At 39.3% G+C, this 19975-nt stretch overlaps 1 protein-coding gene across 1 annotated transcript in view; it reads left to right on the forward strand.

The window, feature by feature from the left end:
* SERGEF (secretion regulating guanine nucleotide exchange factor) overlaps positions 1–19975 on the forward strand; it is a 169315-nt gene that overhangs the window by 1574 nt on the left and 147766 nt on the right. The window contains 7 exon segments of the mRNA XM_049819954.1: positions 385–523; positions 1244–1399; positions 1741–1835; positions 5218–5278; positions 6667–6780; positions 7073–7135; positions 10925–11083. Of these exon segments, the coding sequence (XP_049675911.1) occupies positions 385–523; positions 1244–1399; positions 1741–1835; positions 5218–5278; positions 6667–6780; positions 7073–7135; positions 10925–11083 (787 nt within the window).

Raw genomic sequence — 19975 nt, forward strand, 5'->3', positions numbered from 1 at the left:
TCTTAGCGATGAGTGGGAATCATTAGTGTTAAAATTAAACAGGTGATAATCATCCTGATAATGAGGCTTTCCTCCTTAGTAACTGTTAGCCTGCAGTTAAAGTTTTATCAAGATATATTCCAGTATGTTTCTTAAAATATTGGGGTTGCAAGAGCAGCCTTCATGACAGCAAATTTAGGACAGTCCTGGCTGGTAATTCTGGAGGTCCTGTGTGACAGCAGTAAGAATGAAGATTGCCATTTGGGGGATTTTCAGGAGCAAATACTGGCAGGTTAACCTGTGACATGTCCCCGTTAAGCTTGTTTGCTCGTAGGAGTGGATGTGTATCATCTTTTTTGTTAACTGTTTTAAAAAAATGTGTTATTTTTCTGTGTGTATTTGAAGGGTGCAAACAGCTATGGACAGCTTGGTCTTGGTCATAAAGAGGATGTGCTGGTACCTCAGTCACTGAAAGATGTTTCCTGCAAATGTCAAGACATTAAAAGCATTACTGGAGGAGGGGGACATTCTGCAGTTATCACTGGTAAAAACGTTGCACTTGCAAGGAGTGTATGACTTCTAAACATTTTTTTTTTCTGTTTTCCCTGTTGATTTGGTGCTTTCACCTATCTGCAGCTTCTGTTTCTGAGCAAGTACAATTCTTAGTTGCAAAACAGGTTCCTTCCATGCCAATTAACTCATTTTTTGGGGGGAAATTGGGGAAATTCCTGTTTTGCTTATCTTGTGTGGTTACTTTATGGCTATGTGAAGACTGTTTCTTAACTTGTTTCATATAACAGCTTTTCATACAAAGCAGCCAATTTTTCTTTATTGAGGATGGGGGTGGGTGGGAGGGAGGAGTCAAGCTGGAGGTTATTCAATCTTGAGAAGTTTTAAGATAAGGAGCAAAAGATAGCACCTGGTCTTTGAAAGGTTCTGCTGTATGCCACAGATAATTATGGGAAAGAAGGAATACAGACAGATGTGAATGTGATAAAAAAACTTCATCATGCATCTTAGTGAGAGGTGCCTGTCTTACTGTATGGATTGTCTCCCTTGACAAATGTAACACTCCATAACTGTACTTATTCAGAGATGCTTCTGATACATCAGAAATAACTTTATCTTTCTTTTTAGCTTGATTGCAGTGCCTAAAATGACACAAAATCACTGTCCTTATGTGTCACAGGATCTCAGGGATGTACACTTGTCTTTTTAGTCGGTGAAATGGAACATGATTTTTTTGTTTTGTTTTTCCTTCCAGGTGCAGGAGAACTCTTTGTATGTGGCCATAACAAAGATGGGCAGTTGGGATTGAATCATACAGAGGATGTACTGCGTTTTACTTTGTGCACTGTCCTGTCTGGCTTTTGTGTAAAACAAGTTGCCTGTGGCTGGGATTTTACAATCATATTAGTAGGTAAATGTATCTCTCTTAAGAGCTGAAGAAATATCTTGATGTAGAGAACATGCTGAAAGTTCCACATTGCTGTTGCTTGTGTGATGCACCGGCACTCACAGGTTTAAAGCTACTTGCTTTGCAAACTAAATTGCTCTATGTTCCTTGTATCCCAGTGAACTTCAGACCTTCACTGAACATGGTGTGTAAGACCAGAAGCCTATGGCCTCAGGGGCTTTGGAAGGAATGTGTTAGGTCCTTTTTTGAGCTACTCGTCTGTGATATTTTGCTTGTTAGAACGTTACAGTGCTTTGCTTTCGGTCATGGATTTACTGATTGGGCTCTAACATTTTATTTTGCAGGATCTGGCCTAGTTCTATCCTGTGGATCTAACTCTTTTGGACAATTAGGAGTTCCTAAAATTTCAGGTCCGTGCTTGATTCCACAAAAGATTGAGGTAAAGATTTAAAAGGAATTGTGCTTTAGAGCTCTGCACTTTATATTGCTTCCAACAACTTAAAAAGGTTGTCTGACTTCAGTGGGCTTTAAGCCAGACTCATCTATAGACCCTCTTACAGTAAACAAAGTAAAGGACTGTCGTGGTTTAACCCCAGCCAGCAACTAAGCACCATGCAGCCGCTCACTCACTCATCCAGTGGGATGGGGGAGGAAATCGGAAAAAAAGTAAAACTCCTGGGTTGAGATAAGAACGGTTTAATAGAACAGAAGAGAAGAAACTAATAATGATAATGATAACACTAATAAAATGACAACAGTAGTAATAAAAGGATTGGAATGTACAAATGATGCGCAGGGCAATTGCTCACCACCCGCCGACCGACACCCAGCCAGACCCCGAGCGGCGATTCCCTGCCCCTCCCCCACTTCCCAGTTCCTAAACTAGATGGGACGTCACATGGTATGGAATACACCGTTGGCCAGTTTGGGTCAGGTGCCTTGGTTGTGTCCTGTGCCAACTCCTTGTGCCCTGGCTGGGCATGAGAAGCTGAAAAAATCCTTGACTTTAGTCTAAACACTGCTGAGCAACAACTGAAAACATCAGTGTTATCAACATTCTTTGCATGCTGAAGTCAAAACATAGCACCGTACCAGCTACTAGGAAGACAGTTAGCTCTATCCCAGCTGAAACCAGGACAAGGACCAAAGATGGTCATTGACCCAGAGATGAGAAGCTAAGGCTGCTTTTCGTGTTGTATGAAGAAGTTGCCCACTTCTAATAGAAAGTCATCTATTTCACTAGGTATTATAACATATTGTAATGTATTTCGATAACATCTGCAGAATGAGTCTGATGCTCATATGATATAAGGTGATACTAAAGGTAGTGAAACGGCAAATTTACTCCAACTGAAGCTTTGGCTCAAGTTTGTAAGATACTAACTGTGTTTTGCTTTGTGAAGAGTATGTGGCTTCACTATACCCTGTTGGAGGTTTGTGCTTAATAGTTCAAAGCAAAACAAACCAAACTAACAATAATCCACCCCTGAAAAAAAAAAAGCTGCATGATGGAGTTCAAGAAAGTTAGCTATGACAGTTCTTTTCATCTGTTGCTTTTGTGCTTTTTGTGTAGGAGGTCTGGTTTTAGGTATGTTGCTTTTATGAGCGTATTTATAACTGTCAGAGTTTCTTCCCCTGAAATGAGGACTATAGTATTATTTCTTGGCTGTAAAAACAATTAGATAAAAGTAAGTTTGGTCACCCCTGAAATAATAGTAGTTTGAGAAAGTATGTAGCTGTAGGAAAACTAGACCTGAGGGAATAAACTTTTATTTTATCACTTCTGAGATTAAAGTGATTTTTATTTTTGCGTGTAAAGGAACTGACAAGTACACTGACTTGCTTCTTATCTAACCTCCAGTATTTACCAAACAATATGAGCTTCCAAGGAAATAGGATGGAAAAGTTAGATGGCAATTTCTCTGTTGTTCAGTACCTTCAGTTGTAAATGCTGAAGGCTGGACTCTGACTCACATTGTTCCTGTGAGTCGTGTGGAAGTCTGGTGATATTTGCAGGTGAGGTGCTGCTGAGTGGTGGTGGTGAACTCAGAATAGCTCCAGATTAATTGCTTTAAAATGTTTTAACAGGTAGGTACTGAGACTTTTGTAACATCACAAAAGTTTCCTGTTGTTGGCTATAAGCCTAACAGTTTAAATAAACTTCTCACAGGAATTCTAATTAATCCCTAATTTACACTGTAGTTTCTTATTTGGAGAACACTAATGAAACTCTTCCATCCACATGACCTGTCATGTCAAATGAAAGCAATAACTTCAGAGCAGGAAGGATTCTCAGACAAGAAACTTAGCCTCATGGCTTATGCCAGATACTCCTTTGTTGCTTTTTTTAATGTAGGAGAAGGAGGATAGCTGATTCCCTAGGTAACCCCTAGTGAACAGGGATTAACTCACCTGATGCTTCTGTATCCTTGGTGTTTCCTGGGAGCATCATTCCAGTATGGTTCCTTGAAAATGGTAGCATTGACAGTGCTAATCTGAATCTGTCACCTCCCTGACCATGTAGACCATTCATTCATCTCAAATATTTTCTGTTTTGGTTTGTATCCTGTTAAATGCTTGGGCTTGATGCCATCTATTTTAAATAGTGCTACATCTGTAAGAAGAATAATAAATTTGCGGAGTACTCGGAAGTGGAGAAGTGCCAGAATTGAAGTACCTTGTGCAAACTTGTCTTGGTTTAACCCCAGCCAGCAACTAAGTACCATGCAGCCGCTCACTCCCCCCCAACTCCCCCCCCAGTGGGATGGGGGATAAAATCAGTGAAAGAAGTAAAACTCGTGGGTTGGGATAAGAATGATTTAACAGAACAGATAAGAAGAAACTAATAATGATAATGATAACACTAATAAAATGACAACAGCAATAATAAAAGGATTGGAATGTACAAATGATGCACAGTGCAATTGCTCACCACCTGCCGATCGACGCCTAGTTAGTCCCTGAATGGCAATCTCCCCCGACCCTACTCCCCCCAGTTTATATACTGGATGTGATGTCACACGGTATGGAATACCCCGTTGGCCACTTTGGGTCAGCTGCCCTGGCTGTGTCCTGTGCCAACTTCTTGTGCTCCTCCAGCTTTCTCGCTGGCTGGGCATGAGAAGCTGAAAAATCCTTGACTTTAGACTAAACATTACTTAGCAACAACTGAAAACATCAGTGTTATCAACATTCTTCGCATACTGAACTCAAAACACGGCACTGTACTAGCTACTAGGAAGACAATTAACTCTATCCCAGCTGAAACCAGGACAAAACTTAACTCACTAATTTTATGCATGCATGACTTGGTGATACAGTTGTCTTTGGAAGATCATATTGGGCAACCTTCAGTGGTATAGGTGGTACTATCAGCAGTATTGTCTGTGACTGCAGAACTTGGTAAGACTGAACAGCTTGATGGAAATTGTTACTGCTGGTCGCTGGTATTTGCTGTGGAGGTTTTGGTGTAATTCTTGAGGAACACTGAGTTAAAATTAAGAAAGAAACATATTTGTATCGCCAAGGTTCCTTCTTTCATGTGAAGATTTTGACTGTGGCTTTTTATTTATTGCCACAAAGCTGTACATCCAGTTGCTTTGCTTGATTTTTTTTTTTTTTTAAGGTGTTTCCACTAATATTTTGTTGGCCAAAATTTACTTCCTTTATGATACAAAATGTTGATATGCATTGTGACATGCAGGCTGGAATTGTGAGAACTATTTTCATGGTGTTCTACTTCTGTCTGTTTGGTGTATTTTGCTTTCAGAGGCACTAAATGCAAAAAGCAACTAAAATACATTTTTCTTTTATTTGAGTAGTCTCTCAAAGAGAAGGTGGTCGATGTTGCTGCAGGACTGAGACATGCCCTTACTGCTACAGGTAAATATGTCATAACTTTAATATCATTTCAGTAACAAAAGAAATGGAGTTTTAATAGCTTGGAGGGGGAGAGAAGGAAGGAAGATGAAATTTATTTTAGCTTGTGTTTATTTTAAATATCACAGGGAAAATACTTCTGTAAGTCTTACATTAAGATTTTGGTAAAAATTAACATGAATAATAAATATGCTAGAAACGTGTTGGTGGAAACTGGTGGTGAAGAACTGTTCTACAAGAACTCAGAGTGAGTTTATTAACAAGTTAATTTTCTGATGGGTGGAAAACTTACTGATTTCTCCTATTCTGAAACAAAACATAAAAATAGCCTCTTTGCGGAAAAAATATTCCTGGTCAATCCAAATATCTTCTTAGGATTTTGAATTTGTTATAATATGCAAAGTAACAGATTTAGGTTTGTATAAGATGTTTCAAAATGGAACTGCACATGACATGTGGCTTTTTTAATGATGTAATTGGAATTGACACTTGGAAAAATCACAAGAATGAAACGTTTCTTTTATTGAGGGAGGAGGGAAAGGATATAATTGGAGTTGATTTCACTCACATACCTTCAAAAACCTGGTCCTCTGACTCTTTCCTCCCACTGTCTGCTGTGTGTATACTTGGGAGGGTCATAACGTCTAAATATTTCTCCTGCTGCTCTTAGAGACTTTGAGTTTGTTCATGGACTAACTGTAAACCTTCCAAGTGGCATGGTTGTATTAAAATTGAGGAACAACAAACTAGATGTGCTTTTTTATTTGGTTTAGTTTTGCATGAACTTTAGTATGGATTCCAGGTAGTGGAGTCTAGCTGAAGATGCAAAGGAGATGCTTGGAAGAAGAGTGGGATCTCTGGTGCTTGTAAGAATACTGGGAATTAAACTTCCCTGAGCTCTGCATTTGGTGAACATCTTGTTTCAGAGCTAGGTCAAGTCTTTGAAAGCTCCTGAGGAGAAGACAAGTGACTTCACTCCTTCAGTGTGCGCTGGACTGCACAAACAAATTAGCATGAAGAGAAGGAAAGGGCAGAGAAAGTGCAAAGAACTCATAGTGATAAGTAAATTGTATCCCTTCTGGAGGTGCTACAGCTATGGGACTTCTGTTACTAAGTCCTCAGTAATGTCCTAATATAGGCCTCAGAGCTGATACAGTTTGCTTAGTATCTTCTTAGTTTTCTTATCTAATTAGACTACAACTGTTTGTTGCTTGATGACTTCACCAGGATTATCCATATGTTTCTGGCATAAAGATCTTTTAAAGTGAATTAAAGTAATGTGAATCAGTGAAAATGAAGTGAATGTACCTTTAAAACTAATTAATGAGTTAAGTGATTTTGTTGTTGGTTGATGTGTGTTAATCTCTTCTGTTTGTGTTTACTCTGGAAAGAGAGTGGTTTGGTGCTTCAGTGGGGAACTGGCATGGCGTCTTGGGCAAAGCGTGCAAATCAAGGAAAAACCCTTCCCCTCTTCCTGACAGCAAAAGAACCCTGTGAAATAACAGGTAATTCAGGAATCTGATTCCTTTGTAAAAGTGGATAGAGCAGAAATATAATTTGGAGTGATACGTAGCATCCTTTTATTATAAAGCCACTTGGTATTATAAACATGTAGTGCAGTATCTGAAGGATAGAATGAGTGTACAAGGTCATAATCTATGGGAGAAAAAGATAGTCTTGCAACATCTATGGCCCAAAAGCAGAGGGTTTTTACAAAATTTATCATAGTCCTGTTATGCTTGTATGCATGTTTATGCATGAAATTGTACAAATTTTATGAGACTAATTTTTCTCTAGGCCTGGAAGATGTAAAGGTGAAGACAGTTGCTGCAAGCTCCTATCATTCAGTGTCACTCACAGGTAGGCCTTAGGTACAAAAGTGAAATTCCTTGTCTCAGCCTATAAAGGTTTTTGTGCTTTGGAAACATTTGTCAATTTTGGTTAGACTGGTAAAATTTGATCTGGCCTGGTTAGTGCTGGTTAATTGTTTTGTAATAGTTTTAGATTCTGAGAACTTTTTTTTAAGAGCTGCATTCAGGTTTTGAATTTTCTGAGTTAAGTGTGTTTTTTCTTGGGGTCAGGTGTGACTTAGCCATTATGAGTAAGTAAGGGTCTGGGCTTTTTAATGGTTAGACACTCTGAAAGGATTTGTGGAAGCACATGGTTGGGTAAGTCTCTAGAGCTGCAGGATGATGCCCCATTGGGTAACCCTGGATGGTTGGCTGCTGGAACCAGTGGCTATTCTGCTTCTGCTCTGTGAGCTAATGCCTCTGCATGGGACTCTGCTGTGCAGGGATGTGTGATGGTCTGGAGTTATCTTAGGTGGCTCTAATATAACAGTGTGCAGATCTGTGCGAGGTAACGTAAGAGCACAAGGCTTATTTAAAGCAGTAGGAAGTTGCTTTAATCACTTAGGCACTTCCATAATGTCTGCCATTTGTTCTTTGATCTTCAGGCAGTGCTCCCATGCTGGAGTATTAAGTATCCAGTAATGAAAGTCTAATAAAGTTTTGGTTTTTTTTGTTTTTTTTTTCTTGGCAGACTGGGAGAAGGGGAAACAGAATAGCTCTTCATGCTGTAATCTTACAGTTTTGAACTGTGGAAAATATATTGAACCTTACGAAGACAAGTCTTTGCCAAACTTTGTAGGAACAAGTTCTTAGCAAATATGCAGCCATCTGGTACCTCTGTCATCATTAAGGGAGCACTGGAGTATTTGCTTATGCAGATCTACAGAGATTTAGTTGTATGGGGGGATGCTCCAAGATGTAAATTATATTGAATTCTGAGATGCAAAGTGTATATGCGATTAGTGAAGAAGAACTGTAAGGACAAATAGAACCTACTTTAGTTAATTAGCACTCTGTATTTAGGGTGTGAACAGATTAATCTTTCATGCTTTTGCTTTTTATTTAAGAGAGCAGTCTACTTGGCAGCAGGGGGACCAAAATTAACAAAATAGGTGCCAAAGACTTTAATAATGTGATGCTATTGCTGTCCTTCATCCTGCAAGATACTCGTTATTGCTTAAAATATACTTTTTATTTTAAAGATACTTGATATAGTAAAGATACTACTGCAGAGAGTAGTATTTAAATGGAGATTTTCTTCTAGGAATCTGTCACACTGTGATGCAATTTTCTTTGGCTCTCTTGCATGAGCCACCTGCTGGTAGGATACCAAACACCTGCAATCAGGCAGGTTTTTGACACAGCTGTTGAAGTGGGTTGTTGAAAACATGAATGGCAGTTCCTTTAAAAAAAGGATGGTAGTCTACCTGTATCCAAACTGGCCTGAACACTCCAATGATGAAAATATGGTGCTAAGTCTTAGTATTTAAGTTTTTGTTAAAGCCTACTCAAGAAATGAGATGAGGGTTGAGCATATGACATTTCTCAGGATAAAGCAAATGCACCTCCTGGAGAAGAAAAGGAGGTGACAGAGGCAGTGCATTTAGTTGTGGAAACATGAATGACCATAATGTTTTTCTTTGTTGAAACAAGCTGTTTCCGTGACCTCTTTTTTCTCTCCAGTAGGTGTATGTACTTTGGGAAAGAATTTATCAATTTTAGTGGAGAATTCGAATAAAACAGTTGCTTGATTTGTTTCTCCTTTTCATTTCAGTTGTGTTGTTTTAATGAGGAACATGGGAAGTCCTGCAGATGACTGTCAATAATATGTAACTTAACAAGTACTGGCTTCCCCCAGCCCTTTGCTCTTGTTTTTCAACAGCAGTAGTATAGTGGAATTCTCCTGGCTCATTCCTTCTGTTACTGTTACCAAACTGTGATCGCTAAATATGTTGTAGCCTAAGTCCTACTTTTTCTTTTATTCCCTCTGAAAGATTTACTCCTGTCATGCTGCTTTTAAAGAGTTCGGTGCTGACCTGAGACTTCAGAAGCCTTGAGTGTTGTGGACGTGTGCTCTGACAATTCCATGTTGGAAATGATATGGCTTCCAGTCTTTCTGGGCCCATGATCATGTACTTCATGTGTGCAAGATTTATTTCTTATGCTTGCAGCTTGTACAGGGTGGCAAAGGACTTAAGGAGGCCTGATGCAGCTCATGTTCTGTTAAGTGTTTCTTGTGGTGTTTTTTTTTTTGTTTTGTTTTTTTTTGACATGGAGGCCTAGCACTTGGGCGGAATGATTTTGTGCTGAAAAGATGAAACTAATGATATGTAATATCTGCAGAAGGACTCATCTCCACAGTCATCTCGTTACTGTCAATTGGTCGTTAGGCTGTGAGCAACTCCAGCTTGCACCAATGAAACATATGAAGCAATATGGGTGTTTCTGTAAAGATAATTATCCCTGTGGGTGTAATCCTGGAGTGTGCACTTGCACAAATGTCTAGTCCGGAAAAGGGGTGGGGAAGACCAGTGATTATTTGCAGAGGACTCTCACTAGTTGTCTAGCATTGTTTTGAGGCATGATTTTAATTTTGCCTTGTGGTGGGTGGTACCTGCTTTAGCTGTATGTTCACAGCTATGTATCCAATTACTTTAGGAAATGACTGTGCAAGGTGAGACAAGGAGCATTAGACTGTCTCTGCTTTGGGGAATTTAATGAATTTGCTCAAGCTGAAGAAGGCAGGAGCAGAGCTAGGAGTCTGTAGCTCTTGTAGAGAGGTTGGGAGACTGTAATGCAGAGCAGGAGCAGCCAGCCAGGCTTTGAAGAGTCCCAGGTACTGGAGAGGAGTTAAATTATTTGCTGCAAATCAGAAAGTTATTTACTGGACTAAATCAAAGCTTTGGGGTCGAGGTAAAAGCTCACCTGTAAGAACAGAGTGGACTGAGTGGGACTGCTCAGTGAGTGTCCCCAAGATACTTTGATTTTTTTTTTCTCGGAGAAGTTGACTACTGTGGTTAGTTTTCTAATAAAAATTAGCCTTTGCTATAAACATCTTTGTCATCTTTGAGAAGCTCACAGTAGAAATGAGGTCTAGGCGGTTTGACCTTAAAGCTCTGGTGGTTTCAGGGAGTCATAGACTTGTTTAGGTTGGAAAAGACCTTCAAGATCATGGAGTCCAACCACTAACCATGCCCACTAAACCAGGTCCTGAAGTGCCTTGTCTATGCGCATTTTGAATACCTCCAGGCATGGTGACTCAGCCACTTCCCTGGGCAGCCCATTCCAATGTTTGACAACCCTCTCAGTAAAGAAATTTTTCCTGATATCCAACCTAAGTCTCCCTTGCCTCAACTCGAGGCCATTTCCTCTTGTCCTATCTCCAGCCACCTGACAGAAGAGACCAGCACCCACCTCACTACAACCCCCCTTCAGGCAGTTACAGAGAGCGATAAGGTCTCCCCTCAGCCTCCTTTTCTCCAGGCTAAACAACCCCAGTTCCCTCAGCCGCTCCTCATAAGACTTGTGCTCCAGGCCCCTCACCAGCTTGGTTGCCCTAAGTCATGTAGTCCTCAAAAACCAGGCTGTGTTGTTAAGGCCTGTGCAAATATTTGTGATATCCTAGTTAACACTGTGCGCCCATGTGGTAAAGAATGGTAGGAAAAAGCATACAGTGAACACACAAATTGAATGAAATGTTGTTCTTTCCTCAGCATCACTGAGTTGAGACAGAGCCTGTATCTGGTGGTGTTCTATGTATGTCACTTTTCAACAAATGTTACTTCTCTGTCTATTGTAGATGAAGGACACCTGTATGTCTGGGGTAGCAACAAACATGGGCAGCTAGTGAGCAAAGAGATCTTTCTCACGGAGCCCAAGAAGATTGAGACTGAGTTTTTCTCACATGAAAAGGTTGGAGCAGTTTGGAGTGGCTGGACCCACTTGGTGGCACAAACAGGTAGGATGTCTAAAAAACCAGTAACTTATGGCACCAAAACAGTAAATTGTCTTTACTGTATGCAAACAGTGTTCTTTCTCATTGATACTGGTTGGATGCAGAGTTTGGCAGTTTCACCTGAGCAGCAGTTGTCTCCTGAAAATGATGAGGACAGACATCCTTTCGCTTCTGTCCCTTAAGTAGTATTGTGCTTATAGGTCAGAGGGCCTAGCATTTTCATAAATGCAGTAGCATCTGCATGTACACACTGGAGGGATGCAGCCTCTCTGCATCATCAGGTTGCTGGTATACCACAATACATGTGAGCTTCTAAAGATCATTCTACTGGGTGAGTTATGACATCTTCTTTGGAGAGAAAAGAAGGTGGAAAACTTACTTCAGAAAATAGAGAGATGCAGGAAAATATGGCTGCAGCTTCCACGATATATGACTATATTTGGCAGAAGATATGGGCAAAACTCTCATTCAGGGCACAGGAATTAGGGAGAGGGGAAGATAATCCTAGCAAGTGTCTGTCTGAAAGGCGTGGGGGATAGATATGTACCATTCCCAGGTCACCTGAGTATTAGCTGAGGATCTTAAGAACAGGCATAGCCAAGAAACCTCTGGTTCTGCCATCCCATCTGAGAAGACATGGTCTCATTGCAGTAAGTGAAATAAATTACATGGCTTTGCTCAACTGTTCTAACCTTCCAGTACTTTGTGAGCCTAGCTTTTTGTGCTGCTCTTCTTTAGTAAAGTGAAGGACAAATAAAATCGTGTTCAGAAGAAAGTCAATAAATTAAAATTAGCTGGCTTGTATGTGTGTGTGTTTGTGGTCAAACCCAGAAAATGTTTAGAAAAGACAGGTAAAAAGAGGCATCATTAAATTTGAAGAGCATCCCCTGAAGATGAAATGGAAGATGATTTAGTGTTGAAGCTGTACCTTCCTGGGAACCTTTCCAGTGAGGGCAGTGTGAATGCTTGCCACATGCAGAGGGCTGTAAGGTTAGATTCTTTCCTAGGAAGAGATAAGAGGAAGGTTATGCAGTAATGACATTCATGCGTTAAAGGATGGTTGATCTGATGAAGGTCATCTGAATGCACTTGTATTGTTGCTCTGTTGTGAAACACAAAAGCAGGATAGGAAGGTAGACAAGATAGAAGGGTAAGACAGACATCTGAAACTGTTTTGTGATGTTCACGTGTGAACAGTCTGTGCTATTTGCTTCTGTTGCACAGTGTGGAGTGATAGTTACGACTCACAGGAGGATGAAAGTCTTCCAAAGAGCAAACAGAACAGCCAGAGTTATATTGGCAGGGATAGCATACATGCATTTCTGCTTTTGCCTTGTATAAACTGCCTGGTGAGGAAATGAAGAGCAGGTGAAAGAGTTTTTCTGAGAGTCACATTGGGGATGGAAGAGCCTATTGGTCTGTCAGGATACAACCTGTTTGTTAGGAAAACTGCAGAAGGGACCACAGATCTGTTACTGGTATTTACTGGGTTCTGTAATTATGGGGACTGGTTCAAGGAGTGCTTGGCCTTCCACATGGGTAGTTTTATTTAAATGGAGTTCTTAGATGCCCAAAGGTCAGCATGTGCTGAAATGTTCTATTAAATTGGTGCTGTAAATCCTGAAATGGTTATGCAGTCCTGTCCCTTGCTCTGTGAGAAAAGTGTCTGTTTTAATTACCGTATACTGTGAACTTTTGGTGCTAGAATTTGGAGGGATGTAATGCATGACTAGAAAAACAAATTGGTTAAGTGTTTTGTTTCATAGCATTCATTGTTTGACATCAAAGTACATGAGAGAAATGTCATGTAGAAAAACTGCATTACTCTAGCTGCACTCTTAGCTATTTAAAAGAAATGTTTGAACTCTGATTTTTAGAGGATGCTATACTGAAAATTTCAGAGCTGTAATCAATGCTACGTGGTGCTTGGAAACTTTTCAGGTGGAGTAAAGGAATTAATCTCAAAATGTGTAATTATTGAGTAAAGTACTTAGTGTCATTTTCACTGGAACAGAAATGGTTGAAAAAAAGACGTTAGTCAGGATAACCTAATTTTTAAAAAGAAGAGTCTTGACAACATGGTTTGCCTTGCTTCACTATTTCTTAATAATGCGTACCCATTAAGTAAAACTTCTCCAAAGTTTTAGTAACTTTAAAGTTTCACTTAATTGATACTTATCCATGGCCATTACAGAAATGAAGTGACTGTTTTAGTAGGTGATTTTTAAGAAGAAGAAAAAAAAGTGTCGAGTGACTAGCAGAATTTTTTATTTTTTTTTTTCCTATGAGTGTTTGAAAGTAATTTAAATAGGCTGACTTTACATCTGCATTAGAAAACTGGCCAAGCAATGCAGTGGCATAAATTATTGCTGAAACTAAATTTTATGTATTTAGATTTTAAATCTCTTTGAAAGTCAATGGACCTGAACCTAAGTCATCCAGAATAAGATTTTGAATGGCCTTTGGCAGCCTCTAGATGCCAATGAGAATCTCATGGGATTTTCAAGGGTTGCTCAACTACTAGACATGGTGTTAGATAAGCACTTAGCTGTTTCTGAAAAATCACTCCCTGCCTGTGATTAAACTTGCAAGTAAGTAACTGAAGAATGCAGCCCACTTGAAAAGTTTTCACTGCGCGCAGTTCTTCCTCCATTATTTTTACCTCCTTCTGGCAAAGGAGGAAATGCTGCTTCAGTTTCCTGGTGCTGAAGTCACATAAACCAGCTGTTTCCCAAACTTTATTGATTGTGCACCCCTATCAGTAAAGTTATTTTTTGAGAACGCACCCCCAATATATTTATTTATTTATAAATTATAGACGTGTACTACTGTAGTGTTATGCAAGCTCTAAAACATGCACAATATAAACTTTAAAAAGGATGAGGTAAAGATGAAATAAACACTACTTAAAATATTATTTTATTAACTAAATTAAAACCATTATTAATTTATTTATTATTTTCTTCCTGCCCTCCAGTGGATTGTCTTGTGCATCCCCTGGGCTGCATGCACTCCACTTTGGAGACCACCGCTATAAACAATTCCTGCTCACTTTACTCTGGAGAGTTCCACAATTAGTGGAAAGGAAGCAAAATAGAGTGATTTTTGGACACAGGAAAATGCAAGGAAGGGATATTGTAGGATGATGCTTCTCTCTGTTCATTGTGGAAGGTAGGAACATACTTTGGAAAGACATTGCGGTGTATAGGGGTTTTGCTCCATGAAAGAATGGATAAGTTTTTTCTAATTAATAGTCCAACCATGATGCAAAATTTAATAGTTCAACATTTATGGTACTGTATCTGAAATCATGTTGTGTTTTCCACAGAAGGTAGTGGAATTTTAAGAGGCCATTACAAATATTAAGAGTTATGTTTGTGTGTTTTTGTTGTTTTTTTTTTCTTCCCCCAGAATATTAGTCCTGGTCAGAGTAGTAATAATAAAACATTCATAATTGCAGCTGTCTTGACAGTAAATTAAAACTTTTCTCATTGGATAGACATAGGAAGAAACTGGGTGGAAAAAAGCTGGACACTCTGTTCATGCACAAATTCACAAATTCTGCTGTTTCAAAATGACATTTTGATCTTTATTTGCCAGATGAGCAGTGCTTGACTGCAGAACTAATGAAACACTGAAAAGTAAATGAGACAGTGATGTTGTTAAAAACAATCCTCTGGAGGAATAGTGGGCAGTTTCATGGATGCGGGAGTTTGACACTTTAAAAAGTGAGTCCAAGCAAGTTACCAACTTTGTTATCAGAAAAGAAGGAACATGGCATAAATATTTGCTTCTTCTGTATTAAGCTTTCCCTCTTATATAAACTAGCCTGTTTTAAAAGACTCACTTAGTTTTTCCTTCATGCTGTTGGCAGAATTTTGCATTGTAACCTAAAGCAAAACACACAACTCTTTTTTTCATTTCTTCCCCACTCTGTCCTTAAAAGGGATTTTAATTGCACCTGAAATCACTGTAATACCCACATCTCTCTCATATGTTATATTCTACCTCATTCAGCGACTGTTTTGAAGGTCCAGTTTCCTGTCATTTCTCTTAAGAGTTTGGTCAACTCTCTTTTCATTTGCTGTTTCTGTCATAAAGCAGTTCAGATTCAAGAAGTTAATTCCTGAGAAATTAATTGCTTGACTTAAAGACGTTAAGCAATGTTTTCATAGGATGTTGTGTTTTTCATTCTCATACTTAAATGATCCCTGTCAGCTCCAACTCTTTATTCTTTTTAATCATAGAGGTTTCTTTTGGACTATTTCCCTTGCACACAATCTTTCTGTAAAATTACTCACAAAATCCTTCAAGACAGACAACTCTTTCTGCCTTGGTTACTGATTTCTACAGAGGAGAGAAACACAGTTGGGCTTTGTGGCTCCACTAGTACTCTTTCAAAATAAGTTATTTTATTCTTCTACTAGTGATGGTCGTAGTCGGTGATGGTCCAAAAAGATTAAGGTTGAGAGACCCTGGTTGCTTTTTAATCAGGTCTCTGATGGTAAGATATGAACTTGTTAGTGTCTTCGGTTTAGTTGTTATTTTCTGGATGAATGCTTGTATCAAGTGACTTTCAGGCATGCTTTTCAATTATGACAGGGCAGTACTGTTATTGCTCTATGTGAAGGACAGACCAGATGCATTCTTCTGGCCTTGGACTCCAAGTGCAAGTATTATGCCTGAAAGCAACTGCTCTGTAAAATGGTTTGCTTCCTTTCCAGCATGCTGCTTAATGGCACAAGGAGCACCACTGCAGTATAGGTGGTGATATTTTTGAATAATAATGAGCAAATGTCTTGCATCACTCTGCTTAACAATGTCAACTTTAATTCATGGTCTTTCTCAAGTTGATACAAACCCTTTGAGGGCAATTGCTGAAAGAGAAGTTATTGCTTGGATCATTTAAAAGAGAGCTAAGTTGCGGCCTATAATGCTGAAGATGAAAATTAGTCTACTTTGGGAAACGATAGAACTGATCTGACTTGAAGACAAAGCTAAATATAGCAAGAGAAGGCTTTTAAAGACTTAGAGGTGAATCATGAACTTCAGTTCAAAAGAAGTTATTTTCTTTTTAACTGGGATGCCTAATAAATAGGCTTTCTTAATCTGACCTGCTTTATTATCTAAGTATTCTGAATACCTTCACTGATCTATTTTTCATGTACCGTCACATGAAATTGTGCCTTGTTTGAGCTCAGATAAAGAATTGCAAGCTCTTTCACCTTAGAGTTACCTTAAAAATGCAGTTTAAATGGTATTTCTGCTGCCTGTGCAGAACTGCTTACAGCTAAAAAGTGTTGGAAGAACAAAATGCCTTGACAGTCTGAATAATATTCTGAATCCTCATTCCAGATATGCATCTGAATTTGTGTGTCTTTGATTGTCCCTGATGTTATGTCCTTTAGGCCACACAAAACCACTCTGAAGTGGTCTGACATGTTAGTGACCTACATGGTAAAATAGAACCGTTTCCATTTTTTTCTGAAGCAAATGAAAATGCGTCCCTCCAAACACAGAGAGCAGACCAAAGGAATGTTTCCAATTAGCTGGCCTGAAAAGGAGGCTTACTGCTGTTACTGCGCTTAAAAGTACATGCTTTCTCTTATGCCAGTCACTAGGTAAAACTATCAGGCTTTGCTGGCAAGTAAAGCAGTAGCTGTGGTGTAAGTGCAGGGAGCTGAAGTGGAAGGAGGTTGCTGTCTGGCACCCGGGGAGTGCAGTTTCAGCCCACTAGAGGTCCTTTCCCGTTTTCTTTTCTATCAAGACTGGCAGCCTTCCTCATACTGGAATGCATACTTACATTGCCTTGAATTTTTCAGCAGCTCCCTAGGACAGCAAATACTGTTGATATATATATATATATATATTTAAATGCTTGTCTGTGATACGAATAAGTCATCTGTTCTATGGGCACTTTCCTCTTTTTAGCCACTATAGCTGACACTCAAACAGTTTGAAACTGGAGCCCCTGTCATTCTTTTTAATGTAAGGTAGCTGTATTTCATTTGGTAGGATGCTGGGTTTTGGGAAAACAGGTAAAATACTAGAAATGAGCTAAATCAAAAACTGCAAATTGATAGAAAACCCTGAACCCCTTTGAAGCAGAACCTGCAAAATGAGTGTTTAAGAAAGAAAAGCATTTGTCCATCTATCTTGGTCTGAGTAAACTCTAATTAAGATCTGGTAAATGCACTTTCTTTTCTGTGGTTTTGTGGTATATGGTTGTTCTTACTTGCTCCTTATGATAATGTAGCTTGATGTTATGAAGCAATGGGAGCTTATGCTTCAGAGCCTTCCTGTTACGTTCCTTGCTGTTGTAATAGATGGTCATTGTTGTGCACTATAAGAGAAAGCAACAAAGAATGTCAGTTGAAGATGCATAGAAATTAGCAGCAGAAATAGCTGCCATGGGAGATCTTATGAGTTATTCCTAAGTGTGCTGTTGAATTCCACCTGTATGTCCCAGCGTTAAGCCCAGTAATTTTTGCTTGACAGAAATGTAACCTCTAGAAAACATTCACCTGATGGTAGGTTTGGTTTTTTTTTTTCTTCTTTTTTTTTAGGTTGCAGGTCCAGTGACTGAATTGGAGTGCCACTGGAACCACTGTAGTCACCTGGTTTGCACATATACTGGGATGAGTGGGCTGGTATTTTTTTCACTTGAGTCCAAGCAGATTTGGCAGCCCTGCTAGGATACTTTGAGAAAGTGGGAGGTTCGCCTCTGTTGTTGATAGTTGTTCCAGTGCTGAGACTCCAGATTAAGACAAAAATGAAAAATGGCAAAGTGAACAAGAGAGAGACAAGGTGAAGCCTGAACTGAGATCATGAATGGAATCTAATAGGAAAATGTTGCCAGCATTAAGCCCTTGTAGCACTTTTTGTATTTGATCTGGGGTGTTTTAGGAGCACTTACAGGACCCAAGTGGGAAGGTCTGTTAAGTACCAAAATTGCTGAAGTTAGAATGTGCAGAATATAACTTTGTCCCCTGAAAACTGTGAAGCTTGAGAGAGAAGAAGTAGATCATGAAATAAGTTTTTAGTGCATGTATTGCATCTGTTTTCAGTTGTCACCACTTTCTGAGTTTACACTGGTGATACGGTTGGTTTGCAACGTATGCATCTCACGATCTGACTGATAGTGGAACTTTTGGTTACATTAAGAAAAAGACTTTAGATGCAGCTGGTTTTGGCTGGCAAATTTTAAAACTTCAGGGGCTGTCTTGAAGGTCTTGCGTTTGATTATAAAGCATAGAGCATGGAAAGGGGAGGGAAGGAAATGTACAAGCTTGGGGACCAAAATTCAGGAATTAAAGCTTTGCAGAAGTTAATATGGGATCTGTGGAAAATTTAGTGTGTAATAACAAGATTAAGATTCTAGATTCATATGGAAATTGCCTTATATTCTGTATTGTTTTCAAAGCTGGCTTCTTGTTACATCACACATCCATCTCTCATTGCTGTTTCAACTTTCATGACAGTTATGTTGAAGTGAAGTTTGTACAAGCCGCTGAAGTAGGGGTTAGTGGGAACTGGGTGGTATGTTACTCAGGAGATCTGTTCCTGTCTGGTGGCCTGCTGGGGGACAGGGTATGTACTAGCTCTTCCAGGATTTGGGGTGAAATTTGTGGCAAGTTTCCACCTTGTGGATACTCTGAAAATTGAAAGGTATCTGGGAGAGCACATACATAAAGTGAAAAGGAACATTCACTTGACATTGTATGGATACGTGTAAAACTTTACAGGTGTGGGATTAGTGTTTAAGACAGTTCAAGGTGTTTAATGTAGATTAATCTTTTGTGTGTTGAGTTCACATTCTGAATTGGATTTATTTTACCTTTTTTCCATAGAGACACATAGGTAAGTAAGTATTTAAGCTTTGCAAAATACATGTGTATAAACTATAAAGTGTTCTAGAAATTTGTGGCAATTTGCTATTTATTTTCTGTGAATACATCAATGTGGAGAGTTGACTTTTGTTAAGTAATTGATATGAAAGGAATCTTTTCATTTGGCAGAAAGTTCCTTTCCAGTCATGAATCATCCCATTAATGCAAAAGCTTTGAGGAAGACACAGTAAAGCTAATGAATTTGTGCACAAACATTTTTATTTGTTCTCAAGCACTACAGTTTCGGCAGCCCTGTGATACCTTTTTCTTCCTGTTTGAGGAATGAATGTCCTCACTGGAAGGAATGCCTCTTTAGGTTAATCTTGCCCTTTTGAGAGCTTTGAAGGCAGATGTCCAGATTCCTCACATGGTCTTGAACAGTTTCCTTCAGTAATCCAGAATTCTGCTCCAATGAGATCGATTTCTGTTGTAGCAATTTGGTCATCACGTCTGCTTTGCCTATAGGAACAATTGTTTTGAATCTTCTTTACTCTTTGCTGATGGGAACAAACCTTGATTTCCCTCTCCTCTCTACCCTGAGTTGAGGAAATTCCATGGCATCAGTCTTTTTATAGGTGCTTGGAAAAAACAGCCAAGAATGAAAAGCATCAGTGCCTTGTGGAAGCTCTGTTTTCTTCCTGGCATCACTTTTCCTACTTATTCAAGGATGGCCCAGTCTGTGTCTCTGTAGCCCCAGCTTTGAGAGTTTTGTGAGGCCTGGTGTATAAAGATTCAGCCAGTCCTCAAGAAGGAACCTTCAGTGGAAGGGAAGACTCTTGCAAGAATTAACTTTGGAAATGGGCAGTTCTGGAGTTGGGGGTACAACACCCTCCTTTCCCCAGTATTTATCAACATTTAACCTTCTTGCCTTCAGCAAGGTACAGCAAGATCCTTTGTCTCCTCTGTGATCTTGTGCTATTGGGCTGCCTAGATTAAGCATCTTCATTTTAATTGAGGGACCTGATAGAACATGCTGTGCTTTACTTTGCCTTGGGAGTTGAGACTG

The sequence above is a fragment of the Accipiter gentilis genome, chromosome 17 (genome assembly GCF_929443795.1).
Source record: "Accipiter gentilis chromosome 17, bAccGen1.1, whole genome shotgun sequence".
Taxonomy (NCBI): domain Eukaryota; kingdom Metazoa; phylum Chordata; class Aves; order Accipitriformes; family Accipitridae; genus Astur; species Astur gentilis.